This window comes from Sus scrofa, chromosome 10 (assembly GCF_054392235.1).
Source record: "Sus scrofa isolate SSC_HxYL_T2T_F1_AM1 chromosome 10, Sscrofa_HxYL_maternal_Yorkshire_Landrace_v2.0, whole genome shotgun sequence".
Taxonomy (NCBI): domain Eukaryota; kingdom Metazoa; phylum Chordata; class Mammalia; order Artiodactyla; family Suidae; genus Sus; species Sus scrofa.
The window spans coordinates 12,041,550-12,067,696 of NC_139392.1; the positions used below are offsets into that span (position 1 = coordinate 12,041,550).

Genomic DNA, 26,147 nt, shown 5'->3' on the forward strand with positions numbered 1-26,147 from the left:
TAGATATATATGCACATGTAAAACTGAATCACTTTGCTGTATACAATGAAACGAATGTAACATTGTAAATTAAATGTAAATTAAATTGTAAATTAAATTAAAAATTATTGCAGGAGTTCCCATTGTGGCTCAGCAGGTCAAGAACCTGACTAGTGTCTGTGAAGGACGCATGTTCAATCCCTGGCAGTGCTCAGAGAGTTAAGGATCCAGGTTGCTGCAGCGTAGGTTGCAGATGCAGCTCGGATCCAGTGTTGCTGTGGCTGTGGTGTAGGCCTGCAATTGCAGCTCTGATTCAACCCCTAGCCCAGGAGCTTCCATATGCCACAGATGCAGCCCTAAAAAGAAAAAAAAAAAATGCATTTAAAAAGAAGATTAAGGAGTTCCCACTGTGGCTCAGCAGGTTAAGAACCTGACAAGTCTCTGCAAGGATGCAGGTTTAACCCCTGGCCTCGCTCAGTGGGTTAAGGATCTGGCGGTGCCATGGGCTGTGGTATAGGCCGGCAGCTGCAGCTCCAATTTGACCCCTAGCCTGGGAACTTCCATATGCCAGTAGGTTTGACCCTAAAAAGCAAAAAAAAAAAAAAAAAAAAAGCCTTGTCTAACAGAATGGATGGACAAGGTCCTACTCTATGGCATAGGGAACTATATTCAGTATCTTCGAATAAATCGTAATGGAAAAGAAACAAAAACCCAAAAAGAGCCTGGCTTCTCTCCACTCCCTCCATCCCTAGAGCCTTCCTCCTACACAAACCCAGGGCCAAAGAGAGCCCTCTAGAAAACCTGGTCAGTCCAGATCATGGTAGGCAGGGGATAGCCAGGACAATCGGTGACATTTCTGCCAAGAGTGGAGACTGGCAGAGGGGTATGAGGAAGAGCAGCAAAATGGAGACAGAGAACGCGGCCCAAATTATTAAAATCCTGAGCGATTAAACTGACGAAAGCAGGCAACAAAGGCAAAACACGCTCAGCTACTTTGAGTGATCAGTTTAATTTTCACCAGCATATCTCGGATCTTCCGTTTAAAAACTTTTTATTGACAGCACCATTGAACATCTTTCACTTCACAGCCATATGCATCCATGCACACATCGACGGGGGGAACCCACATGCAATTAGGAATGAATTATTGGAACTTCGTATCTTAGCGTTTTAAGAATTCCCCCGAATGTGACAATTATACTTTGGCAAAATCGCCTGTGACGACAGAAGGAAGGCTTCAAGCAACAAAACTCCACGGTACTGTAACATCATTTCAGACCTCTGGGAAGGGGTCACGCTCCCTCGAAAATCATTGTCCTTTCCAGATTCTTGCCATTAGAATTCGGAGCAGGTTCAGTGTCTCTGGCTTGGCCTTGGACCAGGAGGAAACCACTGACCCAACTAGCAATATTCAAGAAAGTTCCATGTAAACAGAAAGTCCAGAATGAAACACCTGAAAAGAAAAGCTCTAGAAAAAAACAAACATATTTTCATGAGCCAAACCCCAAATTCATGAGGACATTTAGATTACAGGAGGACTAGGGTCTGATGTGAGTTCCATTTGAGCAGCTAGTTTCCTGAACCCCTAACTTCATTCCTGCTTTATTCTTGCGGCGAAACATGTGCAAATACACACAGAAGCATGAATAGGTGACAGTTTATCAAGGGAACAACAGGCGTATACAATAAGTAGCCTTGCTCAGTCCACACTAGAAACCCCAATTAGTCATCTTTCCTTATTTTTTTGAAACCAGTCTTTCTTTGCAGACTTTAATTGCAAGAGTGTGAAGATACATTAAACAAGGGATAATTTAAGAGCAAGAACTGTATTTTGTCCTCTTGGAAAAAGAAATGAATATAATTTGGCAAAGGATTGGGTTAAACATAAACAAGACAGAATTTTTTTTAATATCTGAAGTTATTAGCACTAAGATGAGCTGCTTTTCAGAAACCAATAACAAGAAATACGATCAAGTTCCAAATCAGTAGAAAATTAAACTCCTTAACTCAAAGAATCGATTGTGCTGATGTAACCCTTTCTCATTTAGCAGTGGATTCATCAAACTGAGGCTATTTATGAGTTGAAGAGGGTCACAGAATAGTAAGAACAAATGCATTGTTTTTTTGGTTGCATTCGCTGTTACATGACTGATCTGCATAATCTGGTTTGTAAGGGCCTTATTTTTTCCCAATTACGTTTTTCTTTAAATGTCCAAGTTCCTATGTAAAGATGACAGTATTCTTTGTAAATAGTTTGACACCACCTTTAAACGTATTTTTTTAAAGAGCAAATTTGGTTGGTTATATTAAAAGGAGTATTGGGCCCTGGAAAGGCTTTCGTCAACAACACCCCGAGTACTCTCAGATTAAGTCAGTGGCTCAGAACTAGGAGCTATTCTGCTCCTCAGGGGACCTGTGACAATGTCACACCTTGGGGGGATGCTGCTGGGCATCTAGCAGGTCGAGGCCAAAGGGTGCTCCTAAAAACCTACAATGAGCAGGACAGCCCCACACCACAAGGAGTTATGCAGCCCAGTATGTAAATAACGCCTGAGACTGAAAGAGCATAACAAACGCTCTTGCTACCTCAAAAGGCAGCTGCCTTATTATAATCCAAAATCTACCCCAGTGGTTTTTTGATGTTCAAAGCACCCATCCTGACAGTACTTCGCAAGCTCCTGACTGACCCCGTCTAGGGTTTGGCCCGCTAGTGGTCAAAAAAGAAAAAAGAGAAGACAACTAATATGGAGACTCTTCCAAATTCTTCCTCAGTGTCTCCCGTTATTATTGATGGTTTATCAAAAACTTGAAAGGATGATTTTTTTTGGTCAGCAATGGAGACGGATAGCCCTGTGGATATTCGCAATGGCCAAATATCATGGGGGGGAAAGTACCTTCTATTTTCAAAAGCAGAGTTGGAAGTTGGAAAGTAAAAGCGGACACAGTATTTCCTATAGTTGGTGTTGAAAGAGAGCAGAAAGGACTCTTGGCACAGAAACAGGTGATAGTAAGGGCTGCCCTCTGTGTGCCCGATCCTGCCCCTCCACATGGAGGATCGCCCAGACTTTTAAAAAATTGTTTTCAGTTCTTAGAAAAAAGAGAGAGAATTTTCTAGAAGGAACCTAAGCACACAGGAATGCTAAACTGAGTACGTTTCCAATCTCAACAAAAAAGGCAGTGTTGTTTAAACTCGCTGTCCATCAGGCACCACTGCCACATCACAGGGCTGCTTCAAAGGGAAAAAGACAATCCTTGCCTTTCCTTGGGAGAATTGAAATGCAGAACAACTGAAGGGAGAGTAAAACCCAAGCGAAAATACCATACAGCAGGCATCATGGTGCCGGAGACGGCAGATGCCAGCACCTAACCCGAAACAAAAATATTGCACTTAATTAGCTTGTTTGGACATTATTAAACACACAGGGCCAAACTACCTTCAAAAGATATTCTTTCACATTGACTATACTTCATAATCTGGTATGTTCATAAATGTCCATCAAGATAACTTTGTGAGGTTAGATTTAATTATACTGGAATTAAGGGCCTTTTACTTGCCAGAAAAAATACTTTAGAGATTAATGAAAGCACCTTATTTGAACGCAAAGTAATATGCATTCCTTTAGCCAGTGGCACTAAAACTGTAAAATTGTATTTTTTTTCCCTTTTCATAAAAGCAGAGTGATTTGAAATCAAATTAGACCTTCAAATCTGGAAGAAAGAGATTTCTCCTTTGGCTCCAATCAATGCATCTCAACCAACAATTACATGAGAGAATTTGGTCCACGTATCACTGTGATGAGTTTCATAGAGAATCCTCTGTTTTGTGTGGGTACATGTCATACTTTTAATATCAAAAATAAAAACTAAAATGTCTTCTATTTACCCCTGTTTTTAGCTATTAAGTATATACACACGATATCATATACTATAAAATACTGAGTATATATGCTCAATAAACTCCTAGGGATAAAACATATTCAGGCATTTTCCTATTTACCTAATTCACAGCCAATTTAAACCCAGAGAATACATTTTCAAAGAATAAAAAAACTGCCCATCCTACTGATCACAGCTGCTTCCTTATTTCAGCCTTACAACGGAAAACCAAGACATGGTGTCTTAAATGGAGTTTGTGCTGAAAAGCGTGGGTGTTTTGCTGTTCCCGGGGCCACATTTCTGAGGAGTCCTGTACAAATGCTAAACAGGATTCCATGCTTAGCGCCTCAGAGATTGTCATTTTCAGACCATTTGCAATCTATCAAAGAATCTAGCTCTTTAGAAAGGCACTTCCCATTTGGAGACTGTTCTGGTTTAACTACGGCTGCCGAAACACGTTAAATACCGATGTTTCTCCAATACTAATACAGGTCAGTTATGGAACCAAATCAGATTCTAATACATTTATTTGAATTTGGCAATATGAGTCAGAGATATGAAAGTGTAAGCTCCTCAAAGCACATTCAAGGCAGCAATGTAATTAATTCTCATTTCTCCCTTGGATATCTACTTTTCCATCAAATTACCAGTTGGCAACGATAATCAATACTTAAAAGCTGTCTAAAAGCAAGTCAATCTAGCTGCTGCTTCTTCTTTTTTTTTTTTTTTTGGCAAGAACGCATCTTCAATGCCATATGTTTTTCTATCCCAGGAATACTCATTTACTCCTGGTAAATGCTGCATAGATGAATGTGATCATATAAAAGAAGACTCGGAAATTTAGGCAGGTAGGCAAATCATTAATAAGCAAGAAATGAAAACCATCCCAACTGGACCGACTCTCAAAGAGGACCGTGTCACACGTTAAGAAGTAGAAATGTTCCCATGCTTCCAAGGGGTTAAAACAAAAACAAACAAACAAAAAACCATCTTCTATATTTAAACATTTGAAACATCCTATCACTGTAGTTCAGTTCACAGCAGAGAGCGCTTTTCTCTCTAACCCCCCCAATGAAGACATGGTCAGCATGCATTTTGTTCCTGCCTTTCCCCACCCCCAACAAGCTCGACTTCCTCTAATGTTCAGAGAATGCGTTCCACTTTACCAGGTATGCACTTTACATTTATTCAAAAATGAGTCAAAGAAAAAAATTTTCTGCAGGACCACCTAACTTTCCTTTTTTGTGATCTTCTAGCAGAATGGAAAAGAAGTCTGCTAGAAAGAATTACAGTTCGAGCTATTCTATCATGGTTCGGAAGGGTGTTCCGAGTACTTGGTATGACCTCACCTGAGAGTCAGCTAGAAGGTCGAATCAATTTGAAAAACAAACTACTGTGAATCCTGTGCCCACAGCCATTGAGTCCCACGGCCTTCGACGTCCCTGATGGGGCGACCTAGTGCATGTACTTCAGAAAATAGGTGTTCAAACGGAAGGGCTGGAGAGCGCCGTGAAACACCCAGGATGGTGTGAAGGGTTCTCAGCCACACAGCAATCAACCACCACCCCCAAGAGCCAACCCCTTAGTGAACACGGAGCTTGCACACTCAGGGCTGATTGGTGCCCACAACCCACAAAGCTCGTGCCACAAGCCAGGCTAGTGGTTCCAAAGTGCCTTATCTCTACAGTCTTACTTGTGCAGGCACCAGATTAAAAATGCGTGCTGTTGACGCAATGCGAGTTCTCCTGAGTTTTGCTAAGAGCTTGTCCATAGCCACTTAGACAACCTCCCAAAGGTACTTCAACAGCCACGTCTGCTGTTTCTCGTCGACCGAGGCCATCCACGGGCACCATGTCCAGTGGGGGACCGCCGTTGTGCTCTGCGCAGCCGTTGACGTGGGCCAGTGGCAGTGCCCCTGGGGGACAGCACAGCTGCTTGGCACAGCCCTTGGAGATGCAGGGCGAGCTGCAGAGCACCTGCAGGTCCTTGTGCTCCGGGGCCTCCTTCAGGTCCACCTTCTCCAACTGGATGGTCACGCTGTGGATTCCCACGTTGTGGAAGATTTCTCGAATCTTTCTAGTGGCATCCTGATCGCCCCTGTCCTGCTGACACTTGATGTGCAGAGTGGCAATGATCTTCCCACTTATAAGTTCCCAGATGTGGACTTCGTGAACACTGCTGATTCCAGGCACCGCAGACAGTTTACTCACTAGAACAGGGAAGAGCAAGCGATACCCAAGGTGAGGGCTTCACCTGAAACACGGAGCCACCAGGGGACGGATATGGCCCCTTTAAGCATTCTCACCGGAATGATGCAGTTACTAAGAATAACAGGAAAAAGTAGCTGGACTTATATGGGCACACTGTCCCACAGCCCTCCCCCTGCTCTCTGAATTCCTCTATCAGGCATTGTTAGCCCCTAAAAGGCAATTCCAGCAGGTTCCCTTGCGGTGCAGATTAAGGACATCGCGTTGTCACTGCTGCGGCTCGGGTCACTTCCATGGTGTGTGTTCGATCCTTGGCCCAGGAACATCCATAGGTCAAAAAGCAGGGAAAAAAAAAAAATGCCCAGGGTTGTTGAGTTTACAAGGGATTGGAAGCTCTGGTGGACTGGATGGAAATAGAAGCTAGGGATGCCTTTTTTCAAGAGAATTTGGCAATATGGATCCAAAACCTTTACTAGCAATTCTAATAATTGAAAGGAAATAAATAACCAAATATTTATGTACAAGAATGGTTTGGACAATGCTTTTATATTAATGAAAAAAAAAGAAACAATAAGGAAATCATTAAATCACTTATGTGAGAGAATATGATATAGCTGTGAAAAAAGTTGCATATTTAAGGATATGAGAAAAGGTAAATAAGGTATTTTGGGGGCAAAAAAGCAAATGGTGAGACTATATATACGGCACGATCTTTTTTCCTTTTTTTTTTTAACATCAATGTGTATACATGCAAAAAACAAACGTTTTGTTTTATGGAATACCTGATACAAAAACATTACGAGTGGTCATTGCTGGGTGGTAGGATTATGAGAGATTTCTGCATTCTTATTCAGGCTCTTCTCCATTTTCCATACTTTCTAAAATAAGTATGTATTTAGAAAGATGCTATTGAATGGTAATCATGAGCAACGTGTAGCCAGCTAGAGCTTGAATCCCCATTTAGTCATTTACCACGTGCATGACCGTGGGTAATTCGCTCAGTCCCTCTGTGCCTCAATTTCATCTATAAATTAGGAATGATCAATAGTGATCATGATTATTTTAATCCTATGAGTTAATATAAGGAAAGCACTTGGAACGATATTACCTTGCATGGAATAAGAGCCACAGCAGTTACTATTGTTATTACAATTTAATTTTTCTTTCTTTCTTTCTTTTTTGCTTTTTAGGGCCACACCTGCAGCATATGAAAGTTCCCAGGCTGGAGGCTGAATCAGCGCTGCAGCTGCCGGCCTACGCCACAGCCACAGCAACAACGGATCCAAGCCGCATCTGTGACTTCAGCTCACACATCTCAGCTCACAGCAACACAGGATGCTTAACCCACTGAGCCAGGCCAGGGATCGAACCTGTGTCCTCATGGATACTAGTCAGATTTGTTTCTGCTGAGCCACGACAGGAACTCCACAATTTAATTTTTTCAACATTTGCTTTTCACATTGCCTGTGAACAGGCAGCATAAGCCCATATATAGCGCTGATTGTGGTGTATATGTTTATTTTGTTTTTTCCACAGGGAAACTAGTCCCTGGAAGGAAAACAATGCTGTATATTGGAGCCTCCTTCACCTCTGTCCTCCTCTGCCCAGAGCACGGGGCAGAAATGGGCTCTGCAGGACAGTCCCGCAGTAAATCCTGCCTCTGAGGAGAAAGCCTAGTGATGGCCGTGCAAGGCGTTCAGATCCATCAAATCTCATTTCAGCTACTGGTCATGAAATCACGTCTCCCAACTCTCAGCCGCAGAGGGGATCTGGGCTCTAGTTTGTATTTGCCAGCTCACGGGTGAAGCAATGACGGAGAGAAAAAGAGCCAATCTGCACAGAAACTGTCTTCTTTTAAACACCCCATCTCCATCTAGAAACACGAGGAATAAAGGTGCATGTTGGGTTTCTCGCCAGTATGCGGAGCGCCCCATTTAGACATTTTACAATGTCTCTAAAATTTGTATCCTCAGATACACATAAATTTGAGTTTGACCTTCTGTTGGAGCAAAGCAAACAAACAGATTCCCTCCTGAATGAGGTCATGAATCATCTGAATTTACACATGGTCCATGCAGGTCCCTGGAGGCCTAGCGTTCAGGATCTGGTGGTGTCACTGCTGTGGCTCGGGTTCGATCCCTAGCCTGGGAACTTTCACATGCCATGGGCGTGGCCGAAAAACCCAAACACGGTCCACTTTCCTGTGTTACTAAGACACACGGTGACTTACGTGCCCAGAAAAGTCAGTTAACTAGAAAGCAGGATCCAGAATACAAATGAGCAACTCGTGTTTTCAAAATAGGGGGAATAAAAATCAAGTTCGGGGCAGAGTGGCCTTATCTGAGCTAAAATAAATCTCTGATGTGAACAGGTAAACAGATGGCTCAGGAATAGGTGGTACCCTGATGTGAACAGGTAAACAGATGGCTCAGGAATAGGTGGTACCCTGACGTGAACAGGTAAACAGATGGCTCAGGAATAGGTGGTACCCCGGCACATCGGCAGTCGAGTCAGAGAACCATGGGCTATAAAGGACCTTCCATTCCTGGAGCTGTGAGTCATCTTACTAGGCAACAGAAAGCTGGATGAACATCTCCATTGCCTGGGGCTTAGTGTATCTCAGGACACACACACCCAGCACGGCTCTCAAGCGTGCTGGCCCTTTGGCCTGAAGAACATTAAGTGGGCAAGAGTTCCAGGTCAGGGTCGCCTGACTTACTCAGCTCCTCCATGTTGACACCTTTAGGGACCATCTGCAGCAGAATGGCAGCGGTCTCCTTGATGAGCGGGAAGGCGGAGGACAAAATGATGATGACCATGACGACAGTCAGGCTGGGGTCGATGTAGCACTGCCAGTTACACGGGTCCTCCCGTTTCAGGGGAAGCACGTAGAATATGATGGCTGTGATCACCACAACCACTGACCCCAGTGCGTCTCCCATCACGTGCAAAAGCACCCCTGTCGGGAAGAAAGATAGGAAAATGGATAAATCCCAGACCCGGGTTTGGGAGCCACGTGGCACTGGGGGACTTGGGTTCCCAAGTGTTTTAACACCCATCGCTATCCGTTGTCTCTTTGGTTAGAACAGCAGGCTGGACTGGAACAGCAAAAGCAATGGCCACTGCTTCTCAGAAAGCAAAACCATCGTCCCAGGACCCGGAGAACCTGGAACAGCTTGGGAAGGTTCTGCGCTGAGTCTGAAGAGGGACTGTGCCCGTTCATGGTGCCACATCGCTGCCACCCACTGCCCATCAAAGGGCACCAAGCCGGAAAACAGACGCTGTGCAACTGGTTTTGTTTTTTTCTTCAAGACAGGTGTCTGCTTTAAACTGCTTCAGACATTTTTGAGAAGAAAGGGAACTAAGAGATAACCAAGAGTGGTTCTTTTTATGCTTTGTCTTCCCTCTACAAAGGAGGTGTAGATCCATTTTCCTGGATTTATGGGAGATGTATGGGAGATTTTGATCCATTTTCCTCCTCCCTAAATGCTTTTACCTATTCTCGCTTAGTCTGTAGTCACTGAAGTTGCATTTGGTTTCAGAGGTCCTCCGGAACTGTGACTCCAGCAACATTCCCACTAAATAAAGAGCCCTTGGTCACAATAAAATGACATTGAAATTCTACAGATAAAAATCACAAAAACTGTGGATGCCTTTACCTATGGGACCCACATCGAAAGTTTGGATTATGATACAGAAAACATGTCATCCTAGCAAAGTAGATCTCCGAGTCCAGCTGTTCGTTAGACGGAGATGAAACTGGGATTTAGTGAATGAGGTGGAGATGCGTCAGAAGGATTATAAATGATGAGCACCAAGTATTTTTCCCACAGGAAGCAACATCAGAATCTTGCTCGTCAGTGCATGGTTGGCAAAACGACAGCTTCAGCATCACCCAGAAGCCGGTGAGAAATGCAGAATCTTAAGCCCCACCTCTAACCCGTTGAATCTGATTCTGCATTTTAATAAGATCCCCAGGTGATTCAAACGCAAAAAAAAAAAAAGGTGCCAAAGCACCGCTCTAGAAGAAAGCCTATAGATTAAAATCTGTTTCTCCAAATATCCCAGATTCACCTGGTAGAATTCACATAGCCTCACTTAGAACAGGCTAATTTTTCCTCTTGGCAACAGTTTTAGGATTCTGAGTAGCATCATAGGCAAAATGGCATTTTGTAAACACACTGAATATAACTCATGGCAACTTTTCCCCAAAAAAATACAAGAATAAAAAGAATCCCCATATTTCCTTCTGACTGAATGTTTATGGTACTAGGATCCTGATTCAATAAACACATTAAATAGCCCCCTTTTCAAATTCCATGCCCCCTGCTGCCCACCTCACCCCCAGAGGAGCTCCTTCTGCCTCAGTCCCACCTCGACCACAAAGAGAAACTCAAAACAGTCCCAAGAGTTGGTCTCTATACCTTGTTCGTCCAGGAGGAACTGAAAACTCAAACTTTAAGCTTTTCCAGGGCAGCATACAAATATGAAGACCTGGAGTTCCCCCTGTGGTATAGTGGGTTAAGGATTCCCAGTTCTCTGTGTGATGTAGGTCACAGCTGCTGCTCAGATTTGATCCTAGTTCTGGGAACTTCCATGTGCCACAGGTGCAGCCAAAAAAAAAAAAAAAAAAAAAGAAGGCTAAATATTACCCATGTGTACTCAACACTCAACATCATTTTTACTGCCTGAGATTGTCTGTTTTGGGGTTTTTTTTTCCATGAACTCTTTTTCAGTAATCTCTGTCTTTTAGTTAATACTCCTAACTGTAATGCAAGCCAACACATAGGCGCCGGGCACGTATGCATGGCATGTGCATACGCTGCATGTATTTACACAGTAAGTCCTCTTAAGGTCTTTCTGAGATGGTTACTCTCTTCATTTTACAAATGAGGAAACTGAGGCACAGAGTAACTAGGTAACTTATCCAAGATCACACAGCTAGAAAGCGTTTGAGTGGGGACAGAAGTCTGGCTAGCCTGACCAAAGAACCACTGTGCCTCCTATCTAAGTCCTAAATTCTAGTTTCAGCTTCCACTTCTGAAAAATATCTCACTCTTAGCCCCCATGAATTACACGAAAGGGTGTTCAAACTTACTGTTCACATAATCCACAGTAAGAATCATATTTTGCATCCCAGCCCATGCACAAACATACCCCGAAACACAGGTTTTGCGAAAAAACAAGACTTGGCCTTACAGATGATTTATTACTGTTTTCTATTCTATTTCATTTAATTCTAGTTATTTTTTTTTTTTTGTCTTTTTTAGGTACTAGAACCCAAGGCATATGCAGGTTCCCAGGCTAGGGGTCAAATCAGAGCTGCAGCTGCTAGCCTACACCACAGCCACAGCAATGCCAGATCCGAGCCATGTCTGCAACCTACACCACCACTCACAGCAAACACAGAATCCAAGGCACATCTGTGACCTACACCACAGCTCACAGCAAACACAGGATCCTTAACCCACTAAGCGGGGCCAGGGATCGAACCTGCGTTCTCATGGATGCTAGTTGGATTGGTTTCCACTGAGCCACGACAGGAACTCCAATTCTAGTTAATTTTCTAAATGCTGATCCTACTCTACTAAATTGATTTTATGACCCAAACTACTGTGATCTTTAGTTTGAAAAACTGCTTATGGCATCGTTTCACTAAATTCCTGAGATTGGTTATTGCAGTGTGTTTTCTGGCCTCCTGTGCAAATATGCTCGTTATCTTCTGGGGACCACAGTCCACTGGCAGGATTGTGAGATAAGTGTGTCAGTAACTTCTAGAGGGAAGATCATTCCCTGGGAAGGAAAATCTCAGGAAAGGCTTCTCCAGATACAGCTTGGATCTGATGTTGCTGTGGCTGTGGTGTAGGCCAGTGTCTGTAGCTCCAATTCGACCCCTAGCCTGGGAACCTCCATATGCCGCAGGTGCGGCCCTAGAAAGACAAAAAAAAAAAAAAAAAAAAAATGATACGAAAGAACTTATTTATAAAACAGAAACAAATACACAGATTTCAAAGTAAAACTTATGGTTATAAGAGGAAACCACGGGGGGGGAGGGATAAATTAGGAGAATGGGATTAATATATACACACTATTATATATAAAATAGATAACTGGAGCTCCCTGGTGGCACAGCAGGGTAAGAAGCTGGTGTTGTCCCTGCAGCGGCTCAGGAAAATTGAACCAGTGCAGGTTCAATCCCTGGCCTGAGAACTTCTGTGTACCTTGGGCTTGGCCAAAATTTTTTAAAAAAATTAGGCATTCCCATTGTGGCTCAGCAGGTTACAAACCTGACTAGTATCCATGGGGATGCAGATGTGATCCCTGGCCCAGGACTTGAACCAGACCTGCCGGACTAAGCCCTGCTCACCCCTCGATAAGTTGCCTTAAATGGTGGGGGGCAGGGAGACAGTTGAGGGATCGAGGTGAGCCAGGGAAGGGGTGAAGAGAAGGACAGAAACATCCAGAAAGGAGTGTTCACTCCGGACCAGCGAGTCCTTCAAGTGTGAGGACAGGATGAGCCACACTGGGAACTCTGGAACGTGTTTGTTAGAAGGCATTTTTTTTTATTCCATTGGCATGAAAGAAACAGTAAAGGAAAATGAAGAAATGATTTTTGTTCACAAGAATTCCCGTAACGATTTATTCCCTGAAGGTCTGGGGCACAGTCCTGCTCTCTAAAGCCGTGGCTAAAATGTCCCAAAGGTAGCCATTCACCGGTCTGTGGGCACTGAGAAGCCAGCCATCCTGCATGGGCACCGGGGTATCCTGAGAGAAAGCGCCAGACATGTGAAGGAGGAGCCCAGGACACCAGTCCTGTCTCCACCGCTAGCCGGGTGAGCTGGGTAGTCCCCAGACCCGCTGGTCCCTTTTTCTCATCTAGAGGGAAGGGCTGGGAGTCCAGTTTCCCTGGGGCCTTTCCAGCTTTAAGACACTGTGCTCCTCCTCCGAGTCGTGGCTTCCAGATGAGGACCCGGGACCCAAGGTAAGGCCAGCCTTCCCCTTGGCCAGAAATATGGAAAGGCTCGCGCCGGTCACCGCTAGGGCCCTGCGCTTCCCTGTCCTGAAGCACCCTAGGCTGGAGCCCAGCAATTCTACTCACCACGAGACGATCAAGAGGACCCACCTCACAAAAAAAGCTGTTACAAGGGCAAAGCGACCCATTCGTGAACGGTGTCTGGCCCCGAGCATGCAGGCCATAAAGATGGTAGCTGGGTTTCCTCCCAGGTGCCTGAGCCCTTTTCACAACAACCCCATGAAGAGGGTACTATGAGTCTCCTCATTTTAAAGATGAGGGACACGGAGGCTTAGAGAGGTTCAATAACTTGCCCACAGTCACACTGTTCTCAAGTGGCAGAGCTGGGACCCAAACCCAGGCAGCTGGAACCCAAAGCCCAATCATTCCGACACTGAATTGTTTACCTCCATCAGAAGCTAGAGGTACATGGGTCCCTGTGGACCACAAGGCTCAGCTAGGTAGGCCAAGGCACCTTTCCACTGTGACGTCTTTCTACCGGGGGATTCCAGCAGCTGTGGGCTAAAAATTAGCAAGATCAGAGTTCCCGTCATGGCACAGCAGAAACAAATCTGACTGGTACCCATGAGGATGAGGGTTCGATCCCTGGCCTCGCTCAGGGGGTTAAGGATCCAGCGTTGCCATGAGCTGTGGTGTAGGTGGCAGACGTGGCCGGGATCCCACTTTACTGTGGCTGTGGTGTAGGCCGGCAGCTGCAGCCCAGATTCGACCCCCAGCCTGGGAACTTCCATATGCCGCAGGTGTGGCCCCAAAAAGCAAAAAATAAATAAATTTAAGAAAACGAAAATAAAAATTAGCAAGATCAACTTTCCAAACATGGTCCCAACATCTACTGGGGCCTACTCTTCACTCTTTGCTTCTTTCTATCTACCTGGTCTCTTTCTCTGTAATGGAAGAGAAGGAATAATCAATCATTTCACTTGTATGTGAATCTTAAAAAAAAAAAAAGCTCACGGAGACAGAGAACAGGTTGGTGGCTGACGAGGGGGCGGCCGGGGGCGGGGGGTCAGGTGAATGGAGCCAAAAGGTACAAGTTTCTAGTTATAGGAGAAATAATACATGGAAATGCAACATATGTCATGGTAACTATAATTGATAATACTGAATCATATATTGCAAAGTTGCCAAGAGAGTAGATCTTAAAAGTTCTCATTACATGCAAAAAAAAAGCTATGTATGACAGTGGATGCTAATAGACATTGTGGTGATGGGTTCACTATATATACAAAGATCAAATCATTATGTTGTACACCCGAAATTAACATGCTATACGCCAATTACTTCTCAATTTAAAAAGAACAAAAAATTAACAGAATGTGCTTTGAAAAGATAAAGTGCTATGATGGAAAACTCTATCTTAAAAACCTATTATATGTATATGGATGTATATGTAAGCTGAATCTAAAAAAAAAGGAAGGATAAATTAAAGAATTATGAGTTTTCATCAGAGAGTCTCTTCCCCAAAAGACTCACCACCACACCTTTTAGGAATTCCCATGTTGCAGTTAAAATTTTTTAAGCTAACTCATTTACAAATTTTTGGAGCTCGTGTGTTGCTGCTGTTTCCTGACTCTCCCTCCAAACCCATTCTGGGTACCACTTTGTCGAGGAGATGTGAGTCTCAGACATGAAGGCATCATTGGCTGTTCTTTGTACTATTTCCCTCTAAGTCACGAGACAGGCTTCCCCAAACACGCAGAGGTAATGATCTTTGCATAATCTCTGTTGACATTTTCCATCAGACTGGAGACTGACCCTCAGGATTCCTTCTGCAGCAAACTTGTGCTGGAAAGCAAACCTGTGCCCAAGGCGCTGGAAAGGGGACATGTGGTGCACCTGTTGGTGTCTGGTGAGTAAGGCACACCTGAACTCCCTGGGCTGAACTTCACCCTGGGCTTGTGACCCTGAGCACAGGGCAGGAGGAGCGCTAGTGATGTGCTTTCCACGTGGCACCCCAGAACCCCCACTGTGGGCCTGGAGGTGGAGTGTCAAGAGAGCCCTCAGCCCCACCCAGGAGCAGCTTTCAGGCTGAAGCCACAAGGGGACAATCAGGGTCATTCAGCAGGGTCCTCAGGACATAACCTGAGAGGGCAGCCCCTCTACTCTCTCCCAACCTTTATCAAAACGATATTCAATTCAAATCAGCTGCATTGTATGTTAGCAATATCCACAAGCAGACAAAGTCAAGCAGCAGCATGCCACGGATGCGTGAGGCCCTGGAGCAGGCAGCAAGAGCAGAGCCTAAGCAGAGCAAGGATAAATCATTAGCAGCTCTGTTTCCCTTAGAATCGATGCCCTGATTAGGCAAGAGACCAAGGTCATAGTCTCGGCATGTCACGGCCTACTTTCTAACACACCTGTGACAAGGCACACAGAAAGGAAGCACACAGCCCAGTCCACAAGTAACACTGCAAAGGATTTCAGCCCGGCCCCCAATCAATCCTACCTCTGATATTCAGGGCTTCGGACTTTTTCTCCTTTTTCATCATCTCTTCCGGTTCATTCTGGGTGTTCAGGGAATCACCTGCATTCAAAGAAGAAACCTTGTGTTGTGTATAAGTTCTACAAACAAAAAGAACCAAGGGACTCAAAAACAAGTTCCGTTATTTTCAATTCCAACTAGCTTATCAGACCCCCCCCCCCCCCCCCCGCCCGCCCTTCCAAATCACCCAGCCCAGAGCAGCACAGGTGGCCTTGGAAAAGCCTAGGGATTCACCTTTGAACTTCATTCACACTTCCATTCAAGTTAAAACAAAGAGGCGGTTCGAACCCACCCCCAAACCCAATAACCCCCGAGGGGATGGAAAGACAGGCGGAGGGGGAGGGAGAAAAACAAAGTTCAGGTAGCATCTAAAGAAGAGGCGAGGGTTGGGAGGGCTCTCTGTTGCCCAATAGCAATAACTGATTTCCCAGAAAATCAATACTCCTTTGCAGAGGGGGTGGGGGAGGGGAAAGAGGCAAAGGGGACCGAAGGATCCAGAAGGGGGGAAAATCGTGGGTAATATGTTCAGTTAACGGCAGAGACTTAAAGCCGGATTGCAGAGAAAATCGATTTAAAAAAAAAAAAAAAAAAGCAGACAAGCAAAAAAGAGGGCGTGGGGCGAGGAGGAATGGAGTGTATGCCGGAGGGAAAGGCCACGCGGACCGGAGGATGCAACCGAAAGGCACCTGCTACGTTTGAGAACACGGTCGCCCCCTTCTCGACCTTCCTGTCCAGCGAGGCCGCGCGGAGGGTCACGGCCGAGTCTCGGCCGGGGGCCGGCGGGGCGGCGGCTGGCCAGCGGCCCTCGGCGCCCGGAGGATCCCCGAAAGCGCAGGGGATGCCGCCCCCGGCCGGCCGCTGCTGCTGCTGCTGCTGCTGCTGAAGCTGTGGGCGGCGGCGGCGGCGGCCGCAGCCGGCGAACCAGGCGGCGCAGTCCTGGAAGATGAGCAGCCCCAGCACGTTGACCGCCAGCCCCAGGGCGCCGACGATGAGCACCAGCTCCGGGTCATCGATGCGCTCGGGCCGGGCCAGGCGCAGCACGGCCTCCACGAAGATGGTGAAGCAGAGCGCGGTGAGGAAGACGGCGTTGCTGAGCGCGCCCACCACCTCGGCGCGGCCGTAGCCGTAGGTGGCGCCCAGGCCCCCGCGGGGGCGCCGCGCGATGTAGCCGGCGCTCAGGCCCACGCACAGCGAGATCAGGTCGGACAGCATGTTGAAAGAGTCGGACAGCAGCGCGATGGAGTTGCCCAGGTAGCCCGACACCAGCTCGGCCACGAAGAAGGCGACGGTGAGCACGAGCATGAAGAGCAGCCGGCACGTCTTGCCCGAGTAGCGGCCCATCTCCCTGCGCGACCGATGGCTCGGCGCCGCCGCGACAGGTGGGGCGCGGCGCCCTTGACTCCGCGGTGGCCTGGTCCCGCCTCTCGGCCGCCCTGCCTGCGGGCGCTGGGGCTTCTTATAAGGCGGAGGCGGAGGCGGAGGCAGAGTGGCCCGGGTACCCGCACGTCCAGAGTCTAAAGGAGGGGCCGCGCGGCCGTATCTCAGGGACCTCTCGCCGCCTCCCGGGCCCCTGCCCCTCCCTCGCGGCCCGGCCTTACTTGTCTGGCACGCGGCCACCGGCCAGCGTGTGTCTTCCCGAGGGCCGGAGCGAGCAGAGAATGGAGCTGCCGAAAGAGGGGGCGTGCCTGGATGGCACCCGTCACCCCTAAGCAGAGGAGGGGTTCACCCGACCGCCCCGCTTCTCCGGTCCCTCTGATCACCCGGGCCGTGACTGTGGACTCTTAGTGATAAGGACCTTGACTGCCGCGGGGTGTGTTCGCCGTGGCGGACGTGAACGCCTTCGCGTACCTGCCCACACTGGGTTTTATGACAGAGTCCCTTTAACCCCGAGCACCAACCCTGCCCTTCCCAACGCTTCCTGGCCCACGCACGATCCGTGCAGTTTGGGCTGATTCCACCCTCAGCAGCCGCACTCCCCCCCCCCCCCCCCCCCCCGCTATTTCATCCTTTCTTCTCGCTCACAGCCTTCATTGCTTCCGTCGCCCCTCCGGGGTACAGCATCACCTCTCTCCCCTTTTGGAAGCTTCGCTCACAAAGCCACCTTCCAGGGAGCCCTGGAGGAGCGCGCAGGTCCCACTTGTGTGAGCCTGACACTCCCGCCCAGCGGTCAGAAACGCACTTTCTCCGTGGTAGGCGCAAGCCAGGGGCGGCCTCCTCTGTGCACCTGACTCCTTCTCCATTGGAGAAAATACTCTGCTCACCCCGTGGGCCCCTGGTAGCATGACCGGATACTCAGAGTTCAGTGACTGACCTACATGCAGGCCTAGTCCAAATAGAGCCTTTCTGTTGACACGGAGCCCTGTTCCAAGTTACCAAGAAGAGGCCCGTCTCAGGGATTCCGGCAGAAACCAAGGACCCGTGTGGGCCCTTGAAGAGGGGTGCTCGCCCATGGTCAGTTCGGGGACGGAGGTGAGGAGACCCTTGCAGGTTTCCTTACTGGCTTGTTTCAGATTTACACTCCTGTCTCATTCTGAAAAAGACCCAAGGGTGAAGGCTGATGACCTCGCTAATCGCTGCCCCATCCCCAACCGCTGAACTTTAACCATTCCTAAAAAAAAAAAAAAAAAAAAAATGCAAAAACACATCTGCTTTTGGCTTGGACATGAATAAAAATGCCTCACTCCAAAAAAGCCACAGAAGCCATTAGCACAATCTTCTAATTCAAGTCCCATAAAACCTGACCTTGTCTTTCAACAACCCCTGAGGGTCCTTAGCAAGCAGGCGAAAACCTCCTGGATCTGAGGGCTCCCCCTTATACCAGAGGAGCCCCCCAATTCAGAGAGCCTGTTATGCACTCCATGCCCACCTCCAGGAAGGAAGGGGACTGTCCTACACTGAGAACCTGAGGAAATCCATCACTGAACGTCTCCTCTATGAATTCGTATTACAATGACCAAGAACTTAAAGCAAGGAGATACAGGCTGTTGAAAGTTTTGAAGCTGCGTGGGTTTGCACACAGTCCTAATCGTCAGAGCCAGTTTTCACTACTGTGAAAAAGTAATAATATTTTAGTGCCCCCTCATAGGGTTGTGAGAGCTAAATGGCTTAGTAGGTGTAAAGTGATTATAACAGTGCTCTTATTATACAGATCATCACAGCAAGCACTCAATAAATGTCAGCTTTTTTTTTTTCTTTTTTGGCTGCCCCATGGCATTTGGAGTTCCCAGGCCAGGGATCAGATCCGAGCCGCACCTGTGACCTAGGCCACAGCTGCGGCAACAATGCCTTCAACCCACTGTGCTGAGCCAGGGATCGAACCTGCAACCCAGCACTGCAGAAACGCTGCCAATACTGTCATGTGTCACAGCAGGAACTCCAGCTGTTTACTTATTTAGGAAAAAAAAAAAAAAGTTCCCCCTTTGGCTCTGTGGAAATGAACTCACCTAGTATCCATGGGAATGCAGGTTCAATCCCTGGCCTCACTCAGTGGGTTAAGGATCCAGCATTGCCATGAACCATGGCGTAGGTTGCAGATGTGGCTTGGATCCCACATGGCTGTGGCTGTGGTGTAGGCTGGCAGCTGCTGCTCCAATTTGATCCCCTAGCCTGGGAAGCTCCATATGCCGTGGGCGCAGCCCTAAAAAAAAAAGACAAAAAAAAAAGACAGGAAGAAAAAGAAGGTGTGGGGTGAGGAAGAAGAGACTAGGGGAGGGGAGTAAGACGGAAGTGGCCCAGAGGAGCACCTATTAGCCAGGCTAGTAGATGAGTGTTAATACAGAATGTTAGTATATAATCTACTAATACTGATTGGTACTAGTATTAATTATGAAGCACATGTGTAACAGAATTAGTATGGAGCCTCAGACAACACGCTCTAAGAGAAGAAGAGCGGTGCCATGCCAGAGCCCCAGACTATGAAACCTCTGGGACCTGGGACCTATGGATAGCAAGCCAAACAGTCCCAATAAGAGAGGGGCCTTTTGGAGATCATGCGACAGCACGAACACAATCCCTGCTGGCTGCCTTTCTTGGTTATTCACAACTACAAGAAAACCTGAGAGCAACAGAAAGAGATCCCCTGTGCCTGTTGCCCAGCCGTTCTCCTAACCCAGGCAGATAAGAACCACATCACAGCCCTGGGGAAGGCAGTGATGGATCTAGAAAGCCAGTGGCTGAGGAAGCCTGGGTGCGAGCTGTACTGCCCAGTTCCTGCCTTGAAGAAAGACTCAGGGTGTCAACCAAATATACCGAAGGATAACATTCTGACTAATATCTAACTATAATTATATATATAGTCGGGTGTGTGTGTGTATATATATGCACACATATAGGTTATACGTATATAATCTAAGTTAATTGTCCAAAACTTAAATGGCATCTATGGTTACTATAAATCATGAGGTTTCGTAGCTTCTGTTTATTGAGCTCTGACTCTCTTCCCAGCCCTGAGTCGAGTGCCTCATTGTCTCATTTCATCCGCACGACAGCCCCCTTAAGTACAGACAGAGTTCAGCGATATTGTGGGTTCGGTTCCAGACAACCTCAATAAAGCAAATGTAGCAATAAAGTGAGTCACATGAAGTTTTTGATTTCTCGGGGCACACAATGGTGATGCTGGCATTCCCATCGTGACTCAGTGGTCACGAACCCAACTAGTATCCATGAGGATGCGGGTTCAATCCCTGGCCTCGCTCAGTGGTTAAGGATCCAGCGTTGCCCTGAGCTGTGGTGTAGGTTGCAGATGTGGCTCGGATCTGGTGGTGTTGTGGCTGTGGTGTAGGCTGGCAGCTGTAATCCTTCTTTTATTCTAAACACATGAAAGGACTTAGAAGTTCACTCTTTCCTGGAACAGAATGGCATGTGCTACAATTTAGACAGTCAGATGATGACCCTCAAAATTCTTTTTACATTGTGTTTACATTGACCCAGAAACTAGCAACCCATTATTTTCTCTTTTTTTTAGAAATTGAAAAAGCAGCTATTTTTGTTTTCTTTTTTTAGCTCAACGTGACAAGAGATGGCCCTCCTTTCAGAGAAAAGAATGGACATCTTGTCCAAGGCCATATTCTATTTTTTTTAATTGACTTACAATGTTGGGATCATTTCTGCTGTACAGCAAAGTGATTCAGTTCTACATGGACACACGTCCATTCTCTTTCAGATTCTTTTCCCACATGGATGATCTCAGAATACTGGGTAGAGTTCCCTGTGCTAGACAGCACGTCCCTGTTGGGTAGACATTCCATTTACCACAGTGCATATATGTCCAAAGCCATACGCTTACTCAAAAGAAGAGGTACGGAGTTCTCATCATGGCTCAGTGATTAACGAATCTGACTAGGAACCATAAGGTTGAGGGTTCGATCCCTGGCCTCGCTCAGTGGGTTGAGGATCTGGTGTTGCCATGAGCTGTGGTGTAGGTTGCAGACTTGGCTTGGATCTGGCATTGCTGTGGTTCTGGGGTAGGCTGGCAGCTACAGCTCCAATTAGACCCCTAGCCTGGGAACTTCCATATGCTGCGAGTGCAGCCATTGAAAAAACAAAAGGACCAAAAAAAAGAGGTAGTCTTTTTCCCCACTGCACCTGTCTCCAGATTGTAAACATATCATCAGAGGATGGTGCTGTCTCATCATTAGCTCAGCTCCGAACATGCAGAGCACCAGACAACAGGATGACTTTCCAGAAGGAAACTGCTTCTCCAGGTAGCTGAGGACTCTTGCGTACAAATCAGTTTCACATCCATGAATTTTGTAAAATGTGTATACTTGTAACACTTTGTAACACAAAGATATTTTTGTGCCTCAATTTTTTTTTTTTTTTTTTTTTTTTTGCTTTTTAGGGCTGTACCCATGGCATATGGAGGTTCCCAGGCTAGGGGTTCAATAGGAGCTGCAGCTGCCGGCCTACACCACAGCCACAGCAGCACCAGATCCAAGCAGCACAATGCCAGATCCTTAACCCACTGAGAGGGGCCAGGCAGCAAACCCACAACCTCATCATTCCTAGTCGGATTCATTTCCGCTGCGCCACAACAGGAACTCCTGCCTCAAAGATTTTTAGAATACACTAAATTTAAGAAATGCTTTAATTGCGATGATAACTATTCTTCTTTTTTTTTTTTTGCTTTTTTTAGGGCCACACATGCAGCATATGAAAGTTCCCAGGCTAGAGTTTGAATTGGAGCTGCAGCTGCCAAGCCTATGCCACAGCCCCAGCACCACAGGATCCTTAACCCACTGAGCGAGGCCAGGGATCAAACCCACATCCTCATGGATACTAGTTGGGATCGTAACCCACTGAACCATAATGGGAACTCCTGAAATAACTATTCTTTTTTTAATAATAAAGTCACAAGATTTGGAAAAGATAAAAGCTCGGTAGTGTTCCACACCACTTCAGGTGGGCTATTGACAGAAATATGATCCACATAGGAGTGGCAGCCCAGGAGAAGGAGGCAGCTCTAATATGAATTCCGAGCTGTGCCCTCAGCCTGCCAGGTAGCATCTCCATAGTTTCACCAAAGGTCAAGTGTTCCTGCCTCAAAGCGGGCCATGTGCTAGCCTAGGGACTGGTGAGACCACAAATCCTACCACGAAACATCAAACAATACAATCTTTGTGCTGAGAAAAGACTGGCCTCTGGGTGTTTTTAATTTTGCACTCACTTTAAGAAAACGTGAATGGCAGGCAGTGCAGAAGTGAGTAAGTGGAGCTTTGGAGTCAGACAGACTTAGAACCAGAGCCTAGCTTTGTGACGCACACACTGGCCTTGGGGCAAGTTTCTTAGACCTTCTCTTTCTATAATAATAATTATATTATTATTAATTGAATAATAACGGTATCTACCTCATGGAGTTATCAGGAGACCTAAGTGAGAAACAGTATGTAAATTACTTAGTATAATGCAAACTACTGCATGTGGACTGGAAAAGCAATGAGAATCTGCTGTGCAGCACAGGGAACGATATCCAGTCTCTTATGATGGAACATGATGGAAGATAACGTGAGAAATAGAATATATATATATATATAAACTGGGTCACTTTGCTGTACAGCAGAAAATCGACAGAACTTTGTAAATCAACTATAATTTTTTTTTTTAAGTACTTAGCATAGTGTCAGGTTTTACAAGAAGGCCTCAGTACATGTTAACAAAAAATAACCACCGCTTTGATTTTTTAAACCCAAGTTTAGGGAAGGAGAAATAGTTCCCATCACCAAAGGATGCACAGAGGGGTTACTTCTTAAAGAAAAACAGACACTTACGAATTGGTTTGCCACTCAATCTAAGGAGCAGTGAAACTTACACAGATGTTAAGATAAAACATTTTAAGCTCTTTGTTTATTATTTTTTTATTTTTATTTGTCTTTTTGCCTTTTCTAGGGCCACACCTGCAGCATAAGGGGGTTCCCAAGCTAGGGGTCTAACCGGAGCTGTAGCCGCCGGCCTACACCACAGCCACAGCAACGCTGGATCAGAGCCATGTCTGCGACCTACACCACAGCTCACGGCAACTCCAGATCCTTAACCCACTGAGCAAGGCCAGGGATCAAACCCGCAAACTTGTGGTTCCTAGTCGGATTCCTTAACCACTGAGCTAAGATGGGAACTCCCATTTTAAGCTTTTTAAATGGAAGGTCTGCATGTTTGTGTCCCTGCCCCATCCCCAGATGTTTCTGGCTGCTGAATGCGTGGGTGTAGAAGGATGACGGGGGTTCTTATATGGCACCGGGGTGACGGGTTTGGGCTGCTGGATACCTTTGGCCCTAATGATCCTGGGTTCTTCCGGCTCAGCCTGTGAGCTCTGGTCCACGTGCCTCCGACCACCTGCGGCTCACAAGGGCACACCCAGACATGCACTCATGGGGAAACCCTGTGTGTGAGGTGTGGAGAGTAAGTGAGAACAAGCTAGAGGGGATATGGCTAGAGGGGGGAGGAAGTCGGTGGGGGGGGGTAGGGAGGGAGATGCCAGGTAGTGATAAAGGCTCTTTTAAAAACAAATCATCAGAGTTCCTATTGTGGCTCGGGGTAATGAGCCCAACTAGTATCCATGAGGATGTGGGTTTGATCCCTGGCAGGGCTGGGGGGTTAGACTCCTGCATTGCCATGAGCTGTGGTTTAGGTCACAGACCCACCTCGAATTTGGTGTTGCTGTGGCTGTGATGTATGCCGGCAGCTGTAGCTCCAATTCGACCCCTAGCCTGGGAATGTCCATATGCTGTGGGTGTGGTCATAAAAAGGAAAAAGTAAATAAAAATAAATCATCTGCGGCAGTGGCTTTCAAACTGTTTTGTTCTATAGAATAGCTATGGAAATACTTTAGGTGGGAAGGTTGTGGAAGTCCTCTCCAAAGAGGTGAAAACTGAGCCGGGACCAACGTGACAGAAGCCAGCCAGGAGAAGAGCCAGGAAGGGTGTTCCGGGCAGAGTCCACAAGTGCAAAGTCCCAGCAGAGAGAAGCTACTGAGATGCTCGGGGGGAATAAAACGTGGCAGGGTGGCTAGAAGTCAGTAAGGTGGGCGCGCAGTGGAGGGGGGGGGACGCGGAAATCAGAGCAGCAAAAGAAGATGTTCCGTGGAGTTGTGTCTTTCTCAAAAAAAGACATGAAAGCAAAGAAAGCCATGCCATGGAAAAACTTGTCTTAAGCCTGGCCTGCTTTTACTCTTTCGTACAGCTGCCTGGCCCCGGAGGCATTTGAGTTTCCAATGCATGGCTAAACTTTTTTTTTTTTTTTTGGCTTTTATCCTTTTAGGGCCGCACCAGTGACACATGGAGGGTCCCGGGCTAGGGGTCCAATCCCAGCTGCAGCCGCTGGCCTACACCACAGCCACAACAATGTCAGATCCACCCAAGCTGCGTCTGCGACCTATACCACAGCTCACGGCAACACTGGATCCCCAACCCACTGAGCGAGGCCAGGGATTGAACCCGCAACCTCATGGTTCCTAGGTGGATTCGTTTCCACTGCGCCATGACGGGAACTCCTAAACTTTTTTTAAAGTAGACTGTTTTTTTGTTTTTTGTTTTCTCTTTTCAGGGCCGCACCTGCGGCATATGGAACTTCTGGGCTAGGGGTGGAATTGGAGCTGCAGCTGTGGGCCTCCACCACAGCCACGGCAACACCAGATCCGAGATGCATCCGTGACCTGCACCGAAGCGTGCAGAGCCTTAATCCACTTTGCCAGGGATGGAACCCACGTCCTTATGAACGCTAGTCGGGTTCTTAACTCGCTGAGCCACAGTGAGAATAAAGTAAGTAGACTTTATTTTTCAAAACAGTTTCAGGTTCACAGCAAAACTGAGCACAAAGGACGGAATTCCCACATAACCTACTCCGACCCAAGTTCAGCCTCCCCCATCATCCACGGCCAGCACCAGAGTGGTTTGTACACTGGTTGTATTCGATGAAACTACACTGACACGTCATGGTCACCCATTCTCCACAGTTTACACTGGGGCTCACTCTGGGTCTCGTATGTTCTATGAATTTGGACACATGTTTAATGACATGTCTCCACCATTAAAGGACCTCACAGACTAGTTCCACGGCCCTAAGAATTTTCTGTGCATCCCCTGTTCAGCCCACCCTCCTCCCTGACCCCTGCCATCCGGTCATCATTTTTCCTGCCCCCATATGTTTGCCTTTTCCAGAATGTCATAGAGATGGGATCATGCCAATGTCTACACTTTTTAAAACACGAGGTAATAAGCAAAGCTCTCAGAACAAACTAAGTTCTTTCCTGCAGTGGAAATTATGTGCAATAGTGCAGCAGCCTGGATGCAGCTAGAGATTCTCATACTAAGTGAAGTCAGTCAGAAAGAGAAAGATAAATACTGTGTGATATCAATTATACAATATCAATTATATTATAAATATATATAGTCTTTTTGTTGCCATTTATAAATGAACAAAACTTTAGTGGGTATTAAATTCTTAGGTTCATGTTTTGTTTTCTCTCTCAGGACTCTGTAAACATGGGTTCATGGTATCTTGCCTTGCATGTTACTATAAAGAAATGTCAATCCAGCCTGATATTTGCTCCTTGTAGATGAGTTTGTTTTCTGCCTGGATGCCTATGAGATTCTTTCTTTTGCTTGGTAGTCAGAACGTTTTCCAGAATGTAGGCATGTCAATTTTTTGTTTTTATTTGCAGATGTTTTTATCTTCCTTTAGTTCAGAATAAATTCTTCTATTTTATCTTTGAGTACTTTTTTCTGATGCACTTGTCTGCTTTCTACTTCAGGAACACCTGGTAGGTATGAGAAGGGCTACCTACCATCTTCGTCCTAAGTGCTTTAAATTGCTTGGTCTCCTTGTCATGCCTGCCTTCCACACCGTCCCCTGGTTTTCCATAGCGCTGCTTCTATGTCTCACTGCTTCCAATGCGGTTTTCATTTCTGTACTGTTTCATTATCCTCCACTTTTCCCCCCCGAGTTCTGGTAGTCCAAGTTCAGTGGTTTAGCTGAAAACGTCTTCTGTCACCCGGGTTGATCATTATTCATCCATGTACTTTTCATCTGCCTTTCTTGCTTGTCCCTTTTTAACTTGTTCTCTGCAGTATATCGGTGT

The 26,147-nt window shown here is 46.5% G+C and overlaps 1 protein-coding gene across 7 annotated transcripts in view; it reads right to left on the reverse strand.

Moving 5' to 3' along the window:
- Positions 1–969: 969 nt before the first annotated feature.
- Positions 970–26,147, reverse strand: part of SLC30A10 (solute carrier family 30 member 10) — a 35,444-nt gene continuing 10,266 nt past the window's right edge. The window contains exons 1-5 of one of the 7 annotated variants that reach the window (XM_084979148.1): positions 17,600–17,733; positions 16,264–17,241; positions 15,542–15,619; positions 8,782–9,021; positions 970–6,064 (exon numbers count right to left, since the gene is read on the reverse strand). In XM_084979148.1, the coding sequence (XP_084835274.1) occupies positions 5,565–6,064; positions 8,782–9,021; positions 15,542–15,619; positions 16,264–16,918 (1,473 nt within the window). In that variant the 5' untranslated portion in view covers positions 16,919–17,241; positions 17,600–17,733 and the 3' untranslated portion in view covers positions 970–5,564. Of the gene's footprint in view, positions 6,065–8,781; positions 9,022–12,604; positions 14,908–15,541; positions 15,658–15,811; positions 17,734–26,147 lie in introns of those variants that run through there. The other 6 variants (XM_003357627.5, XM_084979151.1, XM_084979149.1 and 3 more) reach the window with 6 other exon arrangements.